At 45.6% G+C, this 22,650-nt stretch overlaps 2 protein-coding genes across 3 annotated transcripts in view; one reads left to right on the top strand and one right to left on the bottom strand.

Moving 5' to 3' along the window:
- The window catches only part of ANKRD52 (ankyrin repeat domain 52), a 69,222-nt gene extending 53,655 nt beyond the window's left edge, over positions 1-15,567 (top strand). Inside the window, exon 28 of the mRNA XM_081181606.1 lies at positions 266-15,567. Within this exon, the coding sequence (XP_081037732.1) occupies positions 266-510 (245 nt within the window). The 3' untranslated portion in view covers positions 511-15,567. The remainder of the gene's footprint in view (positions 1-265) is intronic.
- A 2,510-nt stretch (positions 15,568-18,077) lies between these two features.
- The window catches only part of SLC39A5 (solute carrier family 39 member 5), a 39,669-nt gene continuing 35,096 nt past the window's right edge, over positions 18,078-22,650 (bottom strand). For both annotated transcript variants that reach the window (XM_081181372.1, XM_081181371.1), the window contains exons 10-11: positions 20,485-20,675; positions 18,078-18,909 (exon numbers count right to left, since the gene is read on the bottom strand). In XM_081181372.1, the coding sequence (XP_081037498.1) occupies positions 18,754-18,909; positions 20,485-20,675 (347 nt within the window). In that variant the 3' untranslated portion in view covers positions 18,078-18,753. The remainder of the gene's footprint in view (positions 18,910-20,484; positions 20,676-22,650) is intronic.

Raw genomic sequence — 22,650 nt, 5'->3', positions numbered from 1 at the left:
TTTTCCTCCTCCAAAAACTAGGTGCGTCTTGTGGTCTGGTGCGTCTTATAGAGTGAAAAATACGGTATTTTATGCTGAGGGTCAGGGAGGGGAAGAGCCAGTTTTTATAAAAGGAAACAGCAGCCAGTTCATGATAAAATAACTGATGTTATGTGCTGTACAGGTTGTCCAATCCTTCTTGGAAAAGATGCTTTGGGGGGCGGGTTGCCCAAGAATGGGGGGTTATTATTTTTTAGGGGACTGAGTTTGTGTTTCTGTTTTTCAGGCCATACCCCAGCCTTGGCTTGCGCCCCCAACAAGGACGTGGCCGACTGCCTGGCACTTATCCTTTCCACCATGAAGCCTTTTCCACCAAAAGACGCCATCAGCCCTTTCAGCTTCAACCTCCTCAAGAACTGCAGTATTGCTGCCAAGACAGCAGTCTGTGGTGCCCTGCCCAACGGCAACAGCTGCCCCTACACCAAGGATAGGCACAATGCCATCGGCTTAGATGGCTGTTACTCGGAGTAGCTTAAAAACAAACAAACCACGATGGGTGATCTAATATCTTCTATTTATTTAGGAATTCTATAAATATAGGACACTTTAAAGGAGAACAAGACTGGAATGGGCCTTCCAAAATGGCCTAGGTACCAAAAAAAGAAAGGGAGAAAGAGGGGGGATCTTGGCTTCTGCTTCCTGTTTAGACCTTTGCTTTCACCACGAGCATCTCTTGCCATCAAAGTTAACAAAAAGCAATGCCGCTCTCAAAACAAATCCACAGCGGTCCATTTGCAATACCTTAAACAGTTCTGTTTGAGTCTAAATTAGCACAGAAACTTGCCCAAATGCTGTTGCCCTTCGTTTCTGAGGCCACGGCCATGGTAAGATTTAGGGAACGGCCAGCTGTTTAAATTCCAGTTCCTCTGGCTTGATGCTTCTGGGAACTGAAGGAAGGGCCAGGCCAAATTAATTTCCTGCAGGGACGCTTGCCGATTAATGAGCACATCGCACGACTGGAGGGGCCTGAATTTGGAAAAATTAAAAACCAGGCTCTTAAAACAGGGTGTCCTAGCCTTCCCGGCTCCCTCCCGCTTTGCGGTAACTTTCTGCGTGCTGCCTGACTTGATAACGTTAAATTTTGTGGGTCGTGCCGTTCTAGGCAGGGAGCAGAAGCCCTGAACCTCTTGGTTTTATTTGGCATTAGGCGTTTGACAAACGAGGGACCGCTAAGAAGGGCAGCAGCTCCTGGCAAAGTGCCACTATAACTGCTCCTTTCTCTTTTTGTTCGTTTGGTTATTTTTGTTTGTTTGTTGTGCTTGCCCCCCCCCCCCCTTATTTTTGATTCCAGTGAAAACACTTGAATTGAGAACTACTGTACCTGGGACACTATGATACCTTAGGCAGCTCGTACTCCCTCGTATGCAAAATGGGTGCTGTTGCCCAGCTGACGCGGTCCTCTCTGACGAAACTTGCGTATGCGCTGCCAGAATTAATCCCTACCATATCAGGCACTTTAGGGATTTTTCTCTTTTTTGGAGACTGGTTTCTGTTTGAGGCAGGCAGGCAGGCAGGGGGTGGGAAGGGTTACGAAACGTTGGATCCCCAAAGAGAATTTCCTTCGCGGTTCTCTTCCCCGCAAACCCCACCCTCGGTGTGTCGCGCAGTGTTTTCCCCGTTTAGACAAGTCAGTGTTGCTTTAAAGAAAAGAGATTATTTATAAAGAAACAAGCATTTATCTTCTTAAAAAATAGCAAAAAAAGAGAGAGAGAGCTTTCTGCAAGTTTCACCTTTTTTTAAGGAAAACAACGCACTTCAGAACCGTACAATCCTGCAGTTGTATTTATACCCCCGAATGCCATCCAGAAGGCTTCATTAGGACAATGTGCACATGGGTGTTTGTAGGGATGCCTGTGGGGTTGGTGTATGTGTGCGTATGCGTGTGTGTGTGTTTATTTTTAAAAATATATTTATAAAAATGCAGGTTTTACGCATTTTGAGTGTATGCACTGTTTTTTCCCCCCTCTTTTCATTTTTTTGTACTGTAAATTGTATCATGTGTAGAAACTAACAACAAAAAATATATATACCATATCACAAGTACGTTCAAAGCCAAAGATTGGGATGTAGCAATCGGCTGAGGGCTGCCAGGGCACACTTTTATTTTTTTAATCCAACAATCTTCTTTCCACCTCCTTCCCAGTCCTGCAGTGCTATGCTGGTACCTATAGAATTACTCTAAAAACATTGCATGTTTGGACCAGTGAGCTTGTTAGGGCTAGTAATTCCCCAACCAGCTTCTTAGGGAATCAGCTAGACTGTTAAGGAGAAAATATGAGCCAGGTATGTGCTCTAACCATACTGCTTCATGGTTTAAAATGAATTACTGTTTCTTTAACCAAAAACTTAAAACTGAAAGCAGTCTCTTCGTTTCTTTCTTTCTTCTTCTTTTTCATTTGACGCTGACGTTAGAATAGGCACCAGTGCCATTTCCATGGCCCACTTCCTTCCTTTTTTTTTATTTTAAGCGAAGCTTAATCCTGATGCAAGAAAGGCAAAAACTGAAATCTAAAGTGAGAAAACCCACCCACCCCCTTTCCCTTTTGGCACTGTTTTTAATATACCAAAGCCAAACTCCTAGAGCCAAATACTGAAGCTGCAACGTTGTCCTTTGGTGAACAGTGCATTTTTAAAAGAGAGGTTCTCCATTTCCTTTTTTTTTTTGTTTAATCCCCCACCAAATGGACTTTTGTTTTCCCCACAGACCACTGCATATCATCTTGAGTCAGCTCTTCAAGCACCAGCTAGCTGCATGTCTCGTTGGTTTTCTGCATACGGATAGGTTGCAAAAATTGGGGGCCTTAAGGTAGCGAGTTCTAGTCTTCTAACGAACCCAGCCATTTCCTTCAACAAAGCCTTCCACAAAGACTAGGGCGCTACTAGCTTAGCTTTTTTCTTTCTTTGATGCCCAAGGAATCGTGAGAGATCTTTTCACCGCAGCTGCTAGATATGAGCGTATTAAGGTTTTAATGCACTTGCCAAAAAGCACAGCAACCGCCTGTTGCAGATTGGCCATTAATTATTATTATTATTTTAGCTGCACTACGGCCGGGTTAGTTTTCTCTGCCCTCAGTTGCTCCAAGTTCTCTACCTTGAAAGAAAGTGTTAACCTTTCTACACCAAAATACCTCACGTTGGAATAGAAGTGAACAAAACTTGAATGAAAGTTTCCCCCCTTTCCTCCCCGTCCCCTACTTTTTCAATACAGGAAGGTCCTTTTCACTACTTTTGTAGAGAGGGAGAGCTGAAAATAACTTTAAACACCTTGTTTACATTGTTCGTTTTTGTTTTTTTTTTAGGTACTAGCAACTTGTAACTTCTTCTAAAGGCCTAATTTTGAACTGCCAGGCCGTGGCAGGGGTAGGGGAGGGAGGAAGGGAGGGAGGGAAGTTGTAGGGAATTAAGTCTGAAGCCACACTTTCTTTCTTTTTTGTAAAAAAGGACTAAATTTAATCCTCCTTTACGGACCAGAAACATTTCTGGAGGGCCTTGAGGTATTTTCAAGAAACTGGGGCAGTAGGGAGGAAACCTAATGGTTGTGCTGCAATTTGGAAAGACCTAAACCCTCTCCCTCATCCCTTGGATGTGACAGACTCTACGCTCACAGGTTTGTACCAGGCAACAGATACCATTTTCCTGTTAACCCAGGGGAATGCGTATTCCTATTGAGAAAGCACAGCCTGTTAAATTGGGGTTGTTGCTGTGCCTGTTTCCACTCTGGTGGAATTGGTTGTGGGGTGTTACAGAAGTATAGGGCCCAGGAAATCGGGCTCCTTAGGCAGTAGCATAGTTGCTTGAATATCAGATGTGCCCATCTCAAATTTTAGCTGTGTTTTGAAATGGCAATGTGGGATGTGGAGAGACAGAGGAGCAGAAATGAGCATAGGTTTTCAAGGAGCCTTTTAAAATGAGGGAATCTCCTAGCCCTAGTGATACATGGATTGTGCTTGCATTTTATTTTATTTTATTTTATTTTATTTTATTAGGATTGTAGAGGGTTGTTAGGCACGTTTTCTTTTATTAACTGAGGAAAAATGATGAACTGACACTTGATTTTTTTTAATTAAAAATAATAATAATAATAGTACCTAACATGCTGATAATGTGTTCTTTTCCTCACATGTCAACATAAAAATTCAATATATGACAATCAATGTGATCTCTTTAAGGGCTTCAGTGTTCTTAGTTCTGTAGCATCATGCATTAATAATTTTTTTTACGTTCAATTTTGCCCCTGTTCTTTTTTCCTTTTCCTTAAAAAAAAAAAAGATGAAGAAAATGGAGTGGAAAAATTCCAGCAGCGCATACGTGAATTAAGAATAAATTTGCGGGGTTTTAATTTTGTTTTTGTAAGGAAGGGAAGGTAGGCATCGGGTGGGTGTCAGCGAAACGTGGCCAGTTCTGTCAGTCTTGTTCTCCTTTAATACTGTAACGTGTACATTTTGACAGCACAGCTTGACAATTTTAAGTAATAATCGAAGTGGCTGGTGGTAATAACTTGCATTATTGTGCTAAGATGAGAGTCGGTTTCCCTAGTGCATTGTAAAAGAGGGCTGGAGGCAAACTTCCTTTCCCCCCTTGCTGTCTCTCTCCCCTTCTCTCCCCCTGCTCTCCTGCCCAGTATTTTGCAAACACATTTGGCTTAAAGATGTGCAGTATTTTCCACGGGGTTGGGGGAGAGGGGCAGGCGGAATGTTGTTTTCCTGCGCAGAAGGTTCTTGCTGGCTGTTGATTCCCCGTTGCCTCCCTCCTTAGGAATGGCCTAGGTCTTGACCACCATGCATTTTTCTCTGAACCTCAGAAGACACCACCTTTCCATTTCCCTCCATTTGTCTCGAAAGCAATCATTGGGCTTCCCTCCTTAAACCCCGCCAAATAAGGAAGTTTTTCTCCAACCACCTTTCTCCAAAGCACTTGCTTTACAAGTAAAATAAGCACTTTGTTTAAAAACAAACAAACAACCACGAGGGTCTCGTTCCCCCTCTTTATAGCAACCCATAGGAGAAAGGCCAGCAAACAAGGAAGGGGGGACCAGGAGGAGTCTGGTTTCTGTTTTGTTTTGCATGGGGTGGGAGGGCAGTATTTTTGTTTTGTTTTTTGTTTTAATTAACTTCATGTCTCTGGAAAATTAATGAACAAAGGGAAGTTGTGTTTTAAAAAAAAAAACAGCACAAATACATTTCAGTTTGACAAGTGTATTTGCACTGCCATTGTTAGATAAAAGGGCCACCCGCATGGAGCCCAGCTGAGCCATATAACTATTGACAAACACTGAATGTAAATGTCCTTGTAGAGGGCAAGTACTGGGAAACGATAAATTGATCTTCTATTCCTAAACGGGCACTTGGTTGAATTTGAAATAACTAATCCTGATGAAATGATGCTGTTCTCTTTTGCTTATTTTTGGTTGTTTGTTCCCCAAATTGCTGGAGATTAGGAGACCTTTCCTTAGTTTAATTCTGAATCGTTTGTAAGCTTCCTTTGCCCCCGAAAAGGTGAGTGAAATCATGGAGTATAGGCACCCCACCCCAAGAGTGCACATTCAGCTCTAAGGTAAGGCATGAATTCTGAGTGGACTGGTTACAGACGTCCCGGAACATCATCTCTCAGTTCGCATCCAAAATCCCTGCTTTCAGTCAGTTTTAGTCTTTGTGGTTTTCAAACTGTGTTCCACAGAGCCTGGGGGAACCTCTGCCAGGGCTCCTTCATGAGAAGGTCTGTAAGCCTGAAAGGCAGCTTGCTCCCCACGACCAATGTGCAGGACAGCAGATTGGCCCGGCAGGGTCAGCTGATGCAGAGTGTGAACTGAGAGTAGACCCAAACCCCAGAATCCCTTGCAATGCGCGGTGGATTGGCAGGGGACCTCCTTAGCCAGATGCATTGATGTGAATGGGTTGGCATTTTAAACTGCAGCTTAAATGTACCATCTTGTACAATCCGTTCAGACTACAAGCCTAACTCACCTTTGCCTTGAGGTTTTCCCTCCCTTCCAAGTCCAGGAAAAGAAAAGGGTTGGGCAGATGGGTGAGAATCTGTGCTGGGAACACAGTTGTGAAAACATTGGATCGTTCAGTTATTTAAAGCATCTTCCCTTGACTTGAATTTTTCTGGATGCTCAATATTGAGCATGCAGCATTTTAAAAATCAAACGTAGCTTCTGCTCAATTTAATTTCTTGGAAACTGTCCATGTTAGCCGGAAGAAGAAAAAGTGACAGTGGGGATGTGCTTTAAACAAAAAAATGTTTCCCAGCTTAAGCCAGGACATTAGTGGGTATTAGGGATTCCTGTGAACCTTGGAGTGATGATTACATTTGAATCATGAATATTGGGTCAAAAATGAGTCCTTGGTGTTACAAAAGGAAGAAAGTAATCCGGGGGGGAGGGGGGGAAATGAATTTTAAAGGACTCTTAAAGGCATCTGTAGCAAGTTCTTGGTGTCTTTTTTCAGTATCCTATGTGTAAATGCTGCACCTATGTATATTATGCACATAAACATTTCTTTTGAATAAGATAGGACAGACCTCATCACCAGTCAGGTATAAACTACTCTTCCTCTTCTGTGTGTCAGAGTTCCAGTTCGTGTGTGTGCGTCTGCGTGTGTGCATCTGTGTGTGACAAGCATCTTTTCAAATTCACTTTCGGTGCAAAGACAGAAGGATTTTAAAAAGAGAGAGAGAGAAATAGCCTTACTTTTAACTCCAATCCCATTAGTTTGACAACTTGAATATAATAAAGCAAAATTGCATGAAAGCCTTTGAAACTAGCCGAGCCTTGTGTGTACGGTGGGTGGCAGTAAACTTTTTTCTAAACAAACAAACAAAAAATTAGTATGCAATTTCAGCCACGTGTGGCTCTTTCTAAAAGTCCAGCTTTCTTGTTTTCTGTAAAGGATGGCACGGGGGGGTTGATGATGCCAACTTGTGCCTGCTTTGCCTTCTCAAAACCTTTGGGAGTTGTGGGGTTTCTCCCCTGACTTGATTGGAAGAAAGACCTTTTTAGCACTGCATGAATAACCTCGAATTGTATTTTCCTTTTTTCATGAGACCAGCATTTCCAGAAGGTGGTGAGACTTTGAAATCCTCTTCAGACATCAACCAGACAGGCAGTGTATAGACACGGACTGTCTCTCTGTGAATTGGAGGTGCTCTCGCTTGTCGCTTCACCACTCCTTCTTAGGGCTCTGTAAGGGCTTGAGCGTGAAAGTTAAAGGCTTTCCTTTCATGCTAATTACACTGGAAGTAGCAAAGACAAGCCATTGACATCTGTGCTCATAAGTTAGTGTTTAATTAGGAGGACCAGCAAACATCACGGCTTGTGATGGCAATAAACTGGAAAAAAGAGGATGACTTTTGCCCAAAGGGCAGATTAAGCCCCCAAGACCAAACATTTTGCAAAGCATCAGGAGATAGCCTTTTAATTCGGGTTACTACTTCTGTTGCATTTTGATGTACTGCCTCAGTTTGTGTGTGGTTTTTTCCCCCAGTTGTCTGACTTGCATAGGTGATTGCTGCATTTTGTATAGAGCAGAGCTACAGATCATACCTCCAATTGGAGATTTTCCATCAGCAGAGTTAGAGACTACCTCAGGAGAAAGCACGAATTGACTTGACCTCTGGAAGCGACTCCTGCATCGTCTCTTGGCTTGGGGTTGTAGATCTGTATGTGTGTTGAGTGTGTTTGTTCATCCACTCCGTGGGGAATAATACTTTTTTTTTTGCCCAGATCCATCCTGGCTGCAGTGTGGTAAAACCAACATTGGATCAGTCAGCGCGATCATGCGGGCAATGAAACACAAGTCTGGCTACTTGGTATATTAGGATTCTGCCAGAGCCCATGTAGCTACGACATCCTTCACAACACACCTGCTCCTGTTAAATGAATGAAACCCCTCCAATAGTCCTTCCTTTGATGTAGATATAGTCATAGTCCAACCAGGGCAGGGAGACGGCACTCCCCAAAGTCCATGTTGCAGCCTAGAGAACAAGCCTGTGATACTTGCGTTGGGAAGGAAGTCTAGGCTCTCACTTTCTGGGCATTGCCTTAATTCCTGTATTTTGCACTAATGTGTTGTCTGGCCAGTTGGTGGATGTCTTAGGCAAAAGCGGAGGGGAGGGGGGAGAATACAGAAGAATGAGCAGTGCTCTGGGTGGGAAGGGGAGAGGCGAAGCATTGCAAAGTGACCAAAAGGAGAGAGAAAGCCAGCCTTTTCCGATGTTTGCAGGGAGCCTGGTGCCCAAACTCAGGTGGCAGGTCCTGTCCCTGTATTCGCTTGTGTCCTGAAGACACACTGCTTGCAGTCACGGCACACCTTTGAGAAGGCTGCTGCAGATAGGCTAGGGGGTATGAAATGGAAGGCCTTTTTGCACTGACATACAGATGATCAAAAAACTAGCTTTCCAAAAGGAGGAAACCAGAAAACGCCACCCCTCATTAACTGGAAAGGAGAGGAAACCTTTGCAGACCGAAAAGCAAATAGGGCATTATTGCAACCGGAGTGCTAACGGTCTACTGTGTAGTATTTCTGAAAGGCATTTTTCATTGGTCCGCTTGAAGGTACGTACCCAAAATGGCTGCTCGTGTTTGCATTTGTGTCTTGAACATGGTTAACTGCCAAAAGGTTCCTGTTATGGACTGGATGAGCTTCGGTTGGTCCAGGCGCTGTACATACCTACTGCTTGTTGACCCTTGTGCAGATGATTTGAGGGAAACGCAGCCAAATGTGTTCTCCTGGCATGTCCCATGGTTGGTTGCTTTCTCTCTCTCTTTCCCCCTTCCCCTTCTTCTGGGTGTTTCCCTTTTGACACCCCCTCCGGCTTCTGTAGCTGTTTGGGGATGTTGTCCGTAAGGTTGTTTTAAATAAGAAACGGACATTGTGTCGAAATGTTAATAACTTTAAATAAATAAATCATTCCAGAAGCTTTAGACCTCTAGCACGTAACTTGTGTTTACATTCAAGAAGCACGTTGCAAGATGATAAAACAAATTAGACCAATTGCTCTTCCATCTTCCTGCGGTGGAAAAGCTCACAATCCACTAGGGGCCCTTTTCTAAGGATCAATGGGCAGGTGCGTTCTTATCAGAAGGCCTTATGCTCAGAAATTGGGCACGTATTACCCAGCATTCCCTCACCCATCCTGCCTCACACCTGAAACCAGATGCCTCTCTTTCTCTAGCACTGGGCCTAAAGAAGTTTGGCCTTTCTCCTTCCCCTTGATTGATGATCTCTTGCTTTTTTAAATTTTCTTCTTCCCTCTCCTAAAGGAATATTTAACGGGGTGGGGGATTAGAGTTTATCTCGAAGACACAAACACACACAGAGTTCTGCATCTTGTATGCAAGCTCGCTTCCTAAACTGAGCTCCCCTTAGGTGTAAAGCCTTATGAAGTGCATATGATTTAAGTCAACATAACAATCTGAGTATATTGCATCTCAGGTGTAGTGAAGAAATACAAATTATTAGCTGGCCTCTTCTGTCCTAATCTAGCCATCTCCTCTGTTCCCACAACTTGTAGAACTGTTCCTTCCTCTTAATGCATTTAGTTTGAAGCACCTTCCTCCTCTCTTCCATCTCATTGATGTTGAATAGTAAGGCTTGATTCCACCGTTTCTGGACACTGTCCCAGTGCCTGACTTGCCTTCATCACGACAAAAATGTTTAGTTCCTTGTCATGCTTAGGGGACTACGGCTAATAGATGCAGCAGTTTTTGCATGTGGTTTTAAATAACATTGCAATCTAGAGTGCCTGCGGGGTACAGATTTTCCTTTCTGCAGTTTTGATGGAAACCAAAGGTTCAGTTAGTCTTTGCGCAGCCAGCAGAAAGGGTATGGTGTATGCTTTGTACTTGCCCATTCGTGTCCTCGTCCTGGTTTATTTGTGTCTGGGAGCTCTTATCCCAAGGCAGCCCACTTCCTTCCTTTAGTACCTGGGAAACCTCCTTGCCTTGCAGACCCCAATTTCCCACATTTCGGAAATGAAAAAGGAACTTTACACAGAAAGTGTTTCTGCTTCTGCATTTGCTAAGGTTCTGTGCATCTGTTTAATGTGTGGTGCATTAATTGTTTAATCCCTCCCCTTCCACCTGTTCCCCTCAGTGACTTGATGTCATGAGTGTGTGTTGTATATATTGAGAATTTTAAAAATTGCACTAAATATAGCTTTGTGCCAGTTTCTGACCTTTCCTTTGTTTAGTCTTTATCCTCCTTTTTTCAAACCAAAAACTCTTCTGTTCCTGGAGGATGACACTAGTGGATCTGTTCTTTCTTTGTCCTTAATTTAACAGCCTCCTCTCTTCTCACTCAGCTAAGGGGTACCACGCTGAATTTTTTTCGGTTGCAAAACATCTTAATTCCTTTCATAACTTTCTCCATTACAAAAAGATCTGTTTGCAATTAATTAATACTTTGCTAAACTAGTATCTCAGTCTTAGCGGCATCCATTTGCAGTTCCAATATTTGCAGGCGACTTAAAATATAGGTGTAAAACCTGAGAGCAACAGTGTAATTGGATGAACTCTCCTCGTTTCCACTTGGAGGGTGGGAGCTAACACTGGGCAAATAATGGATAGGGTAGAGCTTCTCTATATATGCGTGCTGTGGTCCTTCTATTCAAAGGGTGGCTTTTCAGATGGGAACAGGAAATGATCACTGTTTCCTGAGCTCTTTAATTGAGAGTAACAAGAGAATCAAGGGCCAGCTTCTTTCATAAGCAATTCCCAGCTTAACTGGTTCAGCCTTGTTGTGAAGGACTGGTAGGAATTTGAGATTGTAATGGTTTTCTTCTGGGCTATGATGTTCCATTCTGAAGTATTTTCTTGATGCCGTGGGAGGCCCAGTGGACTCTTTGCTGTTCTGCCGTTGCCCACTGTAATTGGTTACTTGCTCAAGGCTGGTTGTGAGGGAGAGATTTCCGTTTTCAGAGTGAACTTGGTCCTCCTTCCTGCGTATCTTTGGCACAATTCCCCTGGCCATGGTAATTAAGCACAAACAGAGAAGTTTTCCACAACAGGGTCGCTAGCATAAGAACCTGGCAGTAACTCCGGGTCAGAGCCCAGCTGGCTAACTTGCAGCAAAGTTGCCTTCTTGCCATCTCCGCACACACATTCCTTCTCACCGGTACCATCCGCAAGAATTCATGAAATCCTTTGAGGCCTCGGGCGCATCATTGATGCACATAAGAAAGGAATGTATGCTGTGATGATGTGGTGGGAGTTTGTTGATGCAGGGATGCAGCCGTCATCGGGGAGCAGCTTATACGACTTTTCACTGTTCCTTAAGTTAGTAGAGCCCAGCAAAAGATACCATTTGGAGCTCAAGTTATTGGGAGAGAACCGGGTTGCCTTGGCTCACACCGTCACTTGTCTTCCAGACTGGGGAAAGACTGTCCCAGGTTTTAAAATCTGCAAAATGTGAAGTAGAAAATTTCCAAACCTCTTTTTTTTGGGGGGGGGGGCAAAAACTGTCAAAATCAGGGTGATCCGGGAAAACAGGATGAATGAGTTTCTGCACTATATGTTGCATGGAAATAATATGTTGCACCAATGAGACGCTGCTGTAGTTTAATTGTCTTTGGACATGTGATCCAATGCCCTTCATATTTCTGTCTTTGATAGTCTTGCTTTGCAACTGGGATTGGGGCTCCATTTTGACAATCTTGACACAGAGCTTAACAGGTGAACAATATCTATTTGCCTTGGTTGCATAAACTCCTCTGACAAACTGCATTTGTTGCTTAGGTTTCTTGAGGTGGAGCTGTGGTCTTTTAATTTGGGGGGGGTGCGTGTGTGTGTTATCGTTAGCGTTCCTGTTGCATGTTGTGTTTTGAATTGCTTGGCCATGCTGCGTCTGCAACTGAAGCCACAAATTGTTGAGCTGGAGTGTGTGGCGGCGATTCTTTTGAAGACCAGCAGGAGCTGCTTTCGTTACGTTCTGTTCATTGCTCGGAGAGCGTCCATGCTGTTGTTTTGCTGGGTGTGTGCTTGTCTTATAGCAATACTCGTTGGCTCTGATCCTGCGGGCACGTCAAAAACTACCTGTGCTTCAAAACAAATTTCTTCCTTGGGAGCAGCAATAAAGGGGTGGGATAGGGTCGGGTGAGGGAAATCAGTTACTGTGTTGAGGTTTTGTAACCTGTTGTATAGCTTGCACTCTTGAATGTGTTTAGGGGGGGGGGGGGCTTAGCTGTAAACGGAAGGATTTTCAAGGATGGTGGCCAGACCAACAGGAGCACTAATTTCACTCCCAGTCAGGGTTTCGTTTTTGGAAGCCCTGGTTATTCACTTATTCTTTGCATCTTTGACCTTGTTCATTCTTCCAGTCGTGTTCCCCCTCTTAACAGTTGCATCCACCCCCAAAAAAGATTACTTTGCACTTGGACACACAGATGGTGTGTGTCACTCAAGGGGCACTCTAATTGTGTGTTTGTATTTGTGTGAGGTAGGTACAGCCAGTACGTTGTGGTGGTCTTCGTAGTAATGGGTGACTTAAATGGAGTATGTTTGCATGAGCCTCTTAATTGTGCTTCTGGTCCTTACTCCACCTTTCCTCCCCAGTGGCAAGGCGTGCATCTCAGCGGGGGAAAGGGTTAGGGGTATAGAACACTGTTACCCTTTGGCTGCAGCATCCAAGGGCCCATAACGTCCCAAAGGGAAATTCTGTATAATTTTCACCTACAGTGGAGGGAAGGCAGTACAGTATTCTTTCTGCTTGACCTGTAACTGCTGCTTGTCAGAGGAAGCCTTTTGTGGAGTGGGATGAATTTTCTAATGCTTGTCGTTCCTGTCAAATCCTAAAGGTGTTCAGAGAAAAATATATATTTCAGTTCAGCATTCTGTTAGGTTAATCTATGTATTTGGGGCGAGGTTTTAATTCTCTATCAGCACCCTCCACAGCCTTTTCTTTAACCGCATTCAGGGCCAGTTCCTTTTCCCTTTATTTAAAAGACTTGTGCGTTGCTTTTGCTGCTGTGCCTGTTCTTCGAGGAGCTTGCCATGGGGGAGAAAGGTACCACTTCAGAAGTCTTCTGCAGGCTTCCATTCAGTTTCCTTTTCCTTTAGAGTATTCAGCTGACATCTGAACACACCCTGGCGTCCCAAGCTTGCAAAGGGTGAGCAAAGGCCCAACTGACATTGGGCTGTGATATTCCACGTTTGCCCTCTTGCTTCCTTTCCGTGCCCCCTCTCCCCATTAAAGTGCTCCCCATTCTGGGCCACAGCCGTAGGGATTTTGAGATGCAAGGGGACCAGCAATTTAGGAGAACCTGTGTGAAAGAGTGGACTTGGGGAAGGGGCATGGAACTCGCCAGTTCTCCTCCTTACGTTGTCTGCCCTAGGTGTGAGCACTTTACTCTGTGTGCGTGTGTTCAGTAAAATGAGTTGCAAGTGTTCTAGGACCAGAGGCATATTACAGTTGCCCGTTTTTTTCAATTCTGTCCCCCTCTCTCACACACACAAGCCCAGTGGTCAGTTTGCCACCACCCCTGAGATATGTCGCTTAGAAGGCAGCAATCCCTGTGGCAAGTACAATGCCTGCACTGCCTCTCGGAAGAATCCCAGGTAGTAGAACACTGTACTCTCCCTCCCTCTCTCTTGTGTTAGAGCAATGCTGGCCAGCTGACCTTGCTGTGACTCTACCACCTCAAGCAGCTGCCCAGACTCGCCTTTAGTTCTTTGATTTTATTTTGCCAGGCCAGTGGCCAAACGTGTATTTATATTTAGGGTTGCCCCACCAAGCGCAGAGGAGCTCTGCAATAACTAGCATATTTAGAATGCCTTGCTTAGGAAGGGGCATGTCTTGATGTGAGATTCTGTCAACTTTTCAGACATTAATTTAGAGGGGACGAGGGGGAGAGCAGGTGGTCTTACCTACCTCTTGCAATAATAATAAGAATAATAACAAAAAAAAGGAGCAGGCTTGGGCACTGTAAAAGCCTTCCTTGCTCTTCATCTTAAAACACTAAGGGCAGACATGGGAGTCCATGCAAGGAAAAAGAAAGCTATATAGGGCAAGAGAGTTGCACTGGAAAATACATTCCTTGCTCTGTATTGGATCTGTTTCCTTCTCCTGTGATAACTTCAGCAAGCGTAAATTTGGGTGAGGGATAGAAGAAGCCAGGTCATAAATCAACATCTCACACTTAAAAGATCTCCTTTGTTTCCTGTTCAATAGTTTGGGGTCGGGTTGGGAAGAAGAGTACTTGTGATTTCTCCTTCAGAGCACTAAACCTACAACCCTGCTGATCAAAACCAGCATGCAGCCATGTTTACCTCCGTTGAGGCAGGGGCCTTAATTGGGAGTTATTTGGCTAAGGCGGACTCTTTTAAAAAAATTTAAAGGTATGCCTTTGTTTATATTTAGGCAAGCTTGAAAGGGTGGACGGGGGAGCGTTGCTTTTTGTAGAATGGCTGCGGGGAGTGCAAATGGAAGTGCTGCGTACAAAACACTCCCCCACTGCAAACACACCCCAAAAAACAAACACCCACCCCCAACCTATTGGCCTATTGATCCACAGTTGTTGGCAGCGAGGCTTAACTTTGCACCGTTGTCTTGTTAGTAGTGGAGAACTTGGACCAATGTTTAGAAGAGACTAAAAAGGGGTGGGGGTAGAAAAGACACGTTCAGATCGGCTCACAGGCCTACCTTCCTGCTTGCAGGTACACGATCTTCCTTCAAACTGGTTTAAAGCACAAAGAGATAAACTCGAAGCAAAATGCTCACGCAGCGGGTGTCTTGTGGGGTGGGAGCTTCCAAGGCAAATACCACACACACACAAAAACCAGTGGCCAGTTCCAGCCTCCATGCAGCAGAGAGTCCCCCCACCCATGTGTTCCGATGTGCAATCAAAGTGTGAATCTTTTTCTACATCCCACCTTATATCTAGCCCAGAGGCTGCAGCCGCTTCTGTTTGGCCGCTCACCTTTCCACCTTTCTCAGTGGTTTTGTTACCTGCCCTCGCCCCGCCCCCCCCCCCCGTTACTCCTCAGTTGGGGGGGGGGTTCTTGACAAAATGAAGCACTTGCCTGTGTGTCAAAAAAAATGGATAAACCTACGTTCAGTTCCTAGAAGGAAATGCAGACTTGTCAAATCCGCCACCGACAATTTTCTCCCGCCTGGTTGTTCCATGAAGTAAATAAATTATATTCGAACTTCTATATAAATATATATTGGAGACCAATAAAGAAAACAAGAGAGCTACCGCAAGCCATCTACCCCACCCCCCTTGTCCACACACCCTCCTTGCGCAGTGTGAAAGCCACCTTTGTATAAGCCCCCCTGATGTGAACCCAAGTGACTGGTTACCTTTTTTTTGTCTCTGATGTTACAATATGCATTTTCAGAATTTCTGCATCACCTTTTTGGGGTTAGGGCAAGGGAGGGAGGGGGTCAACCAGGAATTAAGTAAATTAAAATAAATAAAAAAACAAAAGCATTCAGACTTGATCTATTTTCTACAATGTATGCTGCGACCAGGTCCTGTTATTCATATTGTGGCTTTGAATCAATTATGTTTATTAAAATGCTGTTGCTTCTATCTGCCTCTGCCTTCGTTCCCCCCACACCTTGTCTCCAGTTATTTGCTGGGGGTGGGTGGGTAAGGATAATGGAAATACTGGGGGAAAGGGGTGGAAATTTGATACCACACCTGCGTTTTATATCCTAATTCTATAATGCAGTTCAAGTGGCTGCTTTCAAATCATTTACCTGTCTTTATTGCCCACGAAACACACCACCTCCAGCCAGGGAAGGCACTCTTGATCTTGGTTTGCTTAGGCCAAGGAGGTGTTGCGATTGCCCATTTCTGTTTTATAAAACACTGGGCCCTTGAAGTCCAGACAGATACAGGTGAAACTCAAAAAATTAGAATATCGTGGAAAAGTTCATTTATTTCAATAATTCAACTTAAAAGGTGAAACTAATATATGAGATAGACTCATGACATGCAAAGCGAGATATGTCAAGCCTTTATTTGTTATAATTGTGATGATTATGGCATACAGCTGATGAAAACCCAAATTAACAATCTCAGAAAATTAGATTATTGTGAAAAGGTGCAGTAGCTATTCAATCCATAACACCTGCAATAGGTTCCTGAGCCTTTAAATGGTCTCAATTCTAATTTTTCGAGTTTCACCTGTACTTCAAGTAACTCCTTTTTAAGGATGGGAGCCCGAGGTATCTGGATCATTGCATGAACAGAAGGACATAAGAAGACGAGAAGAACCCCGATGGAGCAGGCCGGTGCCTCCATCTAGTCCAGCATCCTGTTTTTGCAGTGGCCAGCTAGATGCCTATGGGAAACCTGCAAGAATGACCTCTTCCCTCAGTTTTCCAGCAATGTATTCAGAAGCATGCTGCCCTCAACCAGAGAAGCTGCACAATGGAACTTTCCCCTGGAACAGAATTGGAGGCAGTTTGCTTAGCACGTTTGGGGACAAGGGGAAAGTGCTATATCCCTTGCCAGGTCTCGCCCCATGATTTAGTTTCGATTTAATTTTAATTCAACCTGGTGAAGGGCAGGTTAAATCTAACAAAACGAGAACCGTTAATAATAGTTGGGAGTCAATGTTTCGTTTTCAATCTCTTGGGCCGTCCGTAGTGGTACCTCGGGTTACATACGCTTCAGGTTACAGACTCCGCTAACCCAGAAATAGTACCTCGGTTTAAGAACTTTGCTTCAGGATGAGAACAGAAATCGTGCTCTGGCGGCGCAGCAGGAGGCCCCATTTGCTAAACTGGTGCTTCAGGTTAAGAACAGACCTCCAGAACGAATTAAGTACTTAACCCAAGGTACCACTGTATTGGATATTCTGCTTAAGTCATGTACCAATATCAAACTTGGATGAACAAAGACACTGGGATGCCCCTAAAGTTAAGTGTGAAACTGACCCACTAACGTTTTCCTCTTTTCTGAGCTGCCTTTAAGGCCATCCTCCATTTCAGCTACTTACCCTCCATGGAAACGGGAGAGACCGCTTTCCCTCTTTTCCCAGGGCAAATAGCCCTTATTGTGCAACTCCATCTTAACGCATTGTGAGCGTCCTTTTCTTTACTACACTCCCAGTGTGAAAAGCAACAGGTGGACTTTGAAGGCTCTCTTTCTCCTTGCTCACCTAAGTTGTCCTGTGCAGATACCGGGGTGGGGGTGTGGAACAGTTCGAACAGTTCATGTGTGCAAGGTTGTGTGTGGGGAACCTGTTTGCTGTTGAATGGAAATTAGAGACCAGTGCCCAGGCCACTGTTGGCGGCATATATGGCCTTGATTCTCAGTGCCTGCTGAGATAGGAGGTACAGTGCTGAGATTCCCTACCAGTCCTGTAATTCTGCAAAGGGACCCCTGACCATTAGGTCCAGTCGTGGCCGACTCTAGGGTTGCAGCGCTCATCTCGCTTTCTTGGCCGAGGGAGCCGGTGTACAGCTTCCGGGTTGTGGTCAGCATGACTAAGCCGCTTCTGGCAAACCAGAGCAGCGCACGGAAACGCTGTTTACCTTCCCACCGGAACGGTCCCTATTTATGTACTTGCACTTTGATGTGCTTTCGAACTGCTAGGTTGGCAGGAGCAGGGACCGAGCAACGGGAGCTCACCCCGTCGCAGGGATTCAAACCGCCGACCTTCTGATCAGCAAGTCCTAGGCTCTATGGTTTAACCCACAGCGCCACCCGCGTCCCATTCTGTAATTCTGTAGAGGATAACTAATGAAGGTGTTCTGTTATTTAGAGGAGTTTTTAGGCTTCCTTCTAGGTAGGGGGTACATGAGGAGTTGTGCAAAGGATACAACAACTTGGCTCGTTTGCACTTCAAGCAATTGCCCTTGCAGGCAAACCAGGTGGGGTTATCGCTGGGGAATTTAAAGCAGCAGGCATCTGAATCTCCTATTATAAGGATGAGTTTTGTCCTCAAGAACTTTGTCATGTGTTGCTCACACAAACACACCCATCCCATAACTAAAGAGGTCCAGGCTTCCTTGCATTAACACACACACACACACACACACACAGAGAGAATGAGAGAGAGAGAGACCACTGTTCCATCAAACCTGAAATTTTGGTGTATAGGCTTTTGGTAACCAGTTGCCTTTTTTAATGCCAACTTAAATATCAATGAATACTCAGGACACTGATAGCTTACATCAGGGATTGGACCAAATGCCATTGGACCCAGCCAGCAAGGCTGACAGGAATGATGGGAGTTGTAGTCCAGCAACAGCTGCTGGTTCTCTATCCTTGGATTACAGGAAATAGCTTGCTGGGGAAACTCCGCTCCAAAACATGAAAGGCCCCCATTGCATATCAGCGGCTCTCTAAGTAAGTTGCAGTCCTTCGAATAATTCTCTCTCACGTTGCATTCCCAGGTGGCAATAGGTCCAGTCTCTCTCGAGCAAACTAGTGCTCTTTAGAAAGCACAAGGAGTTTTCAACCCGTTGATTGCAGCGACTAAGCACAACTTTCTTCCTTTCATCCAAGCCACAAAGGCTAGGTAAAGGCACTCTCGCCCTTACTTTGGCACCCTGTTTTGCTGCCACACAAAACATGGGCACAATAAGCTGTTCCTTCTGTTCTCTCCCGCTGAGTTCTTTCTCCAACTCCTGCAAACAGGAGGATGGAGCAAATCTGTAGCCCCTCTTATAGAGTTAAGAGGAAAGGTGCAATCGTGCTTGAAGTCGGAGGGGGCATCGCCTTCGATCCATCTTGCGTTCTGGAGTTTCCTGCTGAAGAGGGCTACCCGTCCAAATGGAAACTGATCTGCCCTTCAAAGAGAGCGATGCAGACCATGAGGACTCCTCCAGTCAGGAAGCCCAGGTTCTGGAGAAGGAAGTGGGCAAGAAGGGAGCCCTTCTTACCCCTGCTAGAGCTCCTCTGCAGCATTTCAGGCAGCTAGAGAGAGAGGGAGAAAAAACAACAAAAGGCCATGATGTCCTTGGCAGCTGTTGTTAGGGCAGCTTGCAGTTGTTCTCCTTGAAGAGACAATAACAGCGATGCCTACTGTGAGGTCAACTCTTAATCACATTGCAACCTTTCCCCTTCTCGGGTCCTTGAGCAAATCGGGAGAAAGGAGACCCATTTTCACCCACGGTGGTGGTGCTTTAAAGTCGTTTGTTTCTTCAGTCAGATTGCAATGCGAATGGTATCAGAGCTACGTTGCCTAAAATGTTCATCAACAGGTATTGTGTCAGGGATAAAGGTAAAGGGACCCCTGGCCATTAGGTCCAGTTGCGGATGACTGGGGTTGCAGCGCTCATCTCGCTTTATTGGCCGAGGGAGCCAGCTTACAGCTTCCGGGTCATGTGGCCAGCATGACTAAGCCGCTTCTGGTGAACCAGAGCAGTGCACAGAAATGCTGTTTACCTTCACGCCAAAGCTGATGTGCTTCTGAACTGCTAGGTTGGCAGGAGCTGGGACCGAGCAACGGGAGCTCACCCCGCCAGGGGGATTCGAACCGCCGACCTTCTGATCGGCAAGTCCTAGGCTCTGTGGTTTAACCCACAGCACCACCCGCATCCCAGGGATGTCAGGGATGCTTTGCCCCAACCAACACATGCATGGGGTTTTGTCATGCATTCCCCCCTCCCCCACAACTGGTTTCTGGAAGGTGGGAAACCAAAGTGGCCTGTCCACACTGCAACCCCAAGCAGGCAGCCTTCATTTAGATTTACAGGGTCTTCTTTGGGAAGACAAGAAGCCAAAACAAACTGCAGGTTGTAGGAATGTCTCCGAAGCAAAAGATCTGCCCTTCTCCCTGTCTTCTGTCCAGAGAAGCCAGGTACTCCTTTTCACAACACAGCCACTTCTAGTCCAATCTTAGACACACCTTCTACTACAAAGAAATTGCCAATGAGTGCAAGGAAAGGTTCCTAGAATTTTAACCTCCATGGACATTGCCTTTACTTTCTGAGCTTTCAATTATTCCAGTGAGGTCAGAGCAACAGTATAGACACCACCACCATCATTATTATGATAGAATTGTTGAGGAGTGGGCCTGCAAAAGCCAGAGTTAAGGGTAGGTAAAGGTAAAGGGACCCCTGACCGTTAGGTCCAGTCGTGGCTGACTCTGAGGCTGCGGCGCTCATCTCGCTTTATTGGCCGAGGGAGCCAGCGTACAACTTCCGGGTATGTGGCCAGCGTGACTAAGCCGCTTCTGGCAAACCAGAGCAGCGCACGGAAACGCCGTTTACCTTCCCGCCAGAGCGGTACCCATTTATCTACTTGCACTTTGACGTGCTTTCGAACTGCTAGGTTGGCAGGAGCTGGGACCGAGCAACGCGAGCTCACCCCGTCGCGGGGATTCGAACCGCTGACCTTCTGATCGGCAAGCCCTAGGCTCTGTGGTTTAACCCACCCACAGCGCCACCCATGGCCCGAGGCCCAGGTAAGGAATAACTAAACCCTCGGTCCCCAAAAGATTATTGTCATGCTTACAGGAGAAGTTTGCAAAGAGGCAGCTGTCCTTACCATGTCTACCAATGCCACGTACAGGAAAATACCAGCCGTGGTGGCAAAAATCCAGGGCGTGACTTGCGTGGTGCTCCGACTAATGAGCGTCCCTACTACTGCGCCCAAGTAAGCCAGGAAAGCAGACAGCAGGTTGAAGAGGAACACCCGGCGGACCGGCATGCCAGCCTGCAGCAGGACAGCACAATCCCCTGCCAAAGAAAGGAGGAGTTAAGAGTGCAATGGTCACATCTTCACAGAGGCACCATAACCGACTCAAAGCCAAGCAATGTCTCCAACCCTCTAAAACCAGTGTTCCCCAAATCCACCTTCCCCCCACCCCAGTGGACTACTTGCAAATTGTGGACGACAAAGCTTTTTCTGCCTCTTTGGGTAATTGTAATTTGCCATACATATGCTGTATTTTAATTGCCTCTTTCATTTCTTGTCTGTTGCATTTCACCGTATTGCAATGAAAGAAATAACTGAATGAATGATTGAAGAATGAATGAATGTATGAATGAATATACAATTGGAAATCAACATCACCACCATCATCAAATTAAATTTGCCCACTGCCCTATATCTGCGGGTCTCAGGGCGGTTCACAAGATAGACAATTGGATTTGCTGTTTCCCATCTTCAACCACAAATCCAGACATGCCACAAACCACCTGAATGAAACTTGCGGACCACTTGCTGGTGCGCAGATCACAACTGGCAAACCCCTGCTCTAGACATGGACCTGTCGTGGCAGTATTTGCTGCTCCTGGCGACAGCACTTGTCAGGCTTCAGGGAATCTGATCCTTCCCACGGTGGCAGCCAAGAAGCAGATAAGCAAGAAGAGTTCTTACCAAGTACTTTATTCACTATTCACAGAGAGAGGGGAAGGAATGCAGTCTCTCTGAGATAACAGCTTTGCTCTGAGTAAAGTCCCACCCCCTCCATCTCGTCTATTCTACCCCTGCTGATCTGAGCTTTCTGCCTCTGAGCTCTCTGTTCTACTACTCTCAATGCCCGCCTGGTCCTGGGAGAGCGGGATCGGGAATGCTTTTTAAAGACACTGAGTCTGCCAGCTGTCTCTCCCCTAGTGCTTCTTCTTCCTGCTGCTCCCTCTCCCAATATTTCCCAGCTTCTCCCCTCTGCAGCATCTGAACTATGACCTTCTGCAAACCACTGTTCTAAATCTATACTGCCCTCCTGTTCTTGGGAAGGTTCAGGAGGAGGAGGGGCGTCCTCCACCATTCCTCCTCAGCCCACCCCCTGGCAGTACTTGCTGTTTCTACACATGTGGACCATACTGGTGGTGCCTTTACCTAATAAGGCAGAAGAAGAAGAAGTCTAACCTCTTGTGAAGTGTGCCACATCACCTGTAACCAGTGCCAGATTTACATATAAGCTAAACAAGCTACAGCTCTCTACAACTCTCTTCGGGGGCCCCCAAAAAATTAAAGGAAAAAGAAAACCTGCATGCGCATTTCCAAAATATAAGATAAAAAACAAATAAAATAAAACCTACAAACAGCAACAATGTTTTGTGTTGTGTAGGCTCCTATGATGTAAGTAATGGGCCCCGCCTGCTAGCCTGCTCCCTAAAATATCACTGGTTTGCTCATTTGTTTATATAGGGTGCCTACATTCAGCATGGACTTTGCATTTTGCGTGGACTTTTCAACAATTAACTTTGATAAAATACATATTTGGTTCTGTGCAAATGGCTTTAGATACCTATTAGGTCCATAAATTACCATACGGCATATATTCAACACACACAAAAACAGTGACAATTTGTTGTTGAGAAAGGACAGCTGGACATAAAGGTAAAGGGACCCCTGACCATTAGGTCCAGTCATGACTGACTCTGGGGTTGTGGCGCTCATCTCGCTTTATTGGCCGAGGGAGCCTGCGTACAGCTTCCAGGTCATGTGGCCAGCATGACTAATCTGGCGAGCCAGAGCAGCGCACGGAAACGCCGTTTACCTTCCGCCGGAGCGGTACCTATTTATCTACTTGCACTTTGACTGCTAGGTTGGCAGGAGCAGGGACCAAGCAACGGGAGCTCACCCCATCGCGGGGATTCGAACCGCCGACCTTCTGATCGGCAGGTCCCAGGCTCTGTGGTTTAACCCACAGCGCCACTCGCTGTGACAACGGACAGCTGGACATATAAAGGGCCCCATTACCTT

This window comes from Podarcis bocagei (assembly GCF_964188305.1).
Source record: "Podarcis bocagei genome assembly, chromosome: 2".
NCBI classification, from domain to species: domain Eukaryota; kingdom Metazoa; phylum Chordata; class Lepidosauria; order Squamata; family Lacertidae; genus Podarcis; species Podarcis bocagei.
The sequence above is the reverse complement of the archived record's forward strand: the minus strand, read 5'-3'. Positions and strand labels throughout refer to the sequence as shown.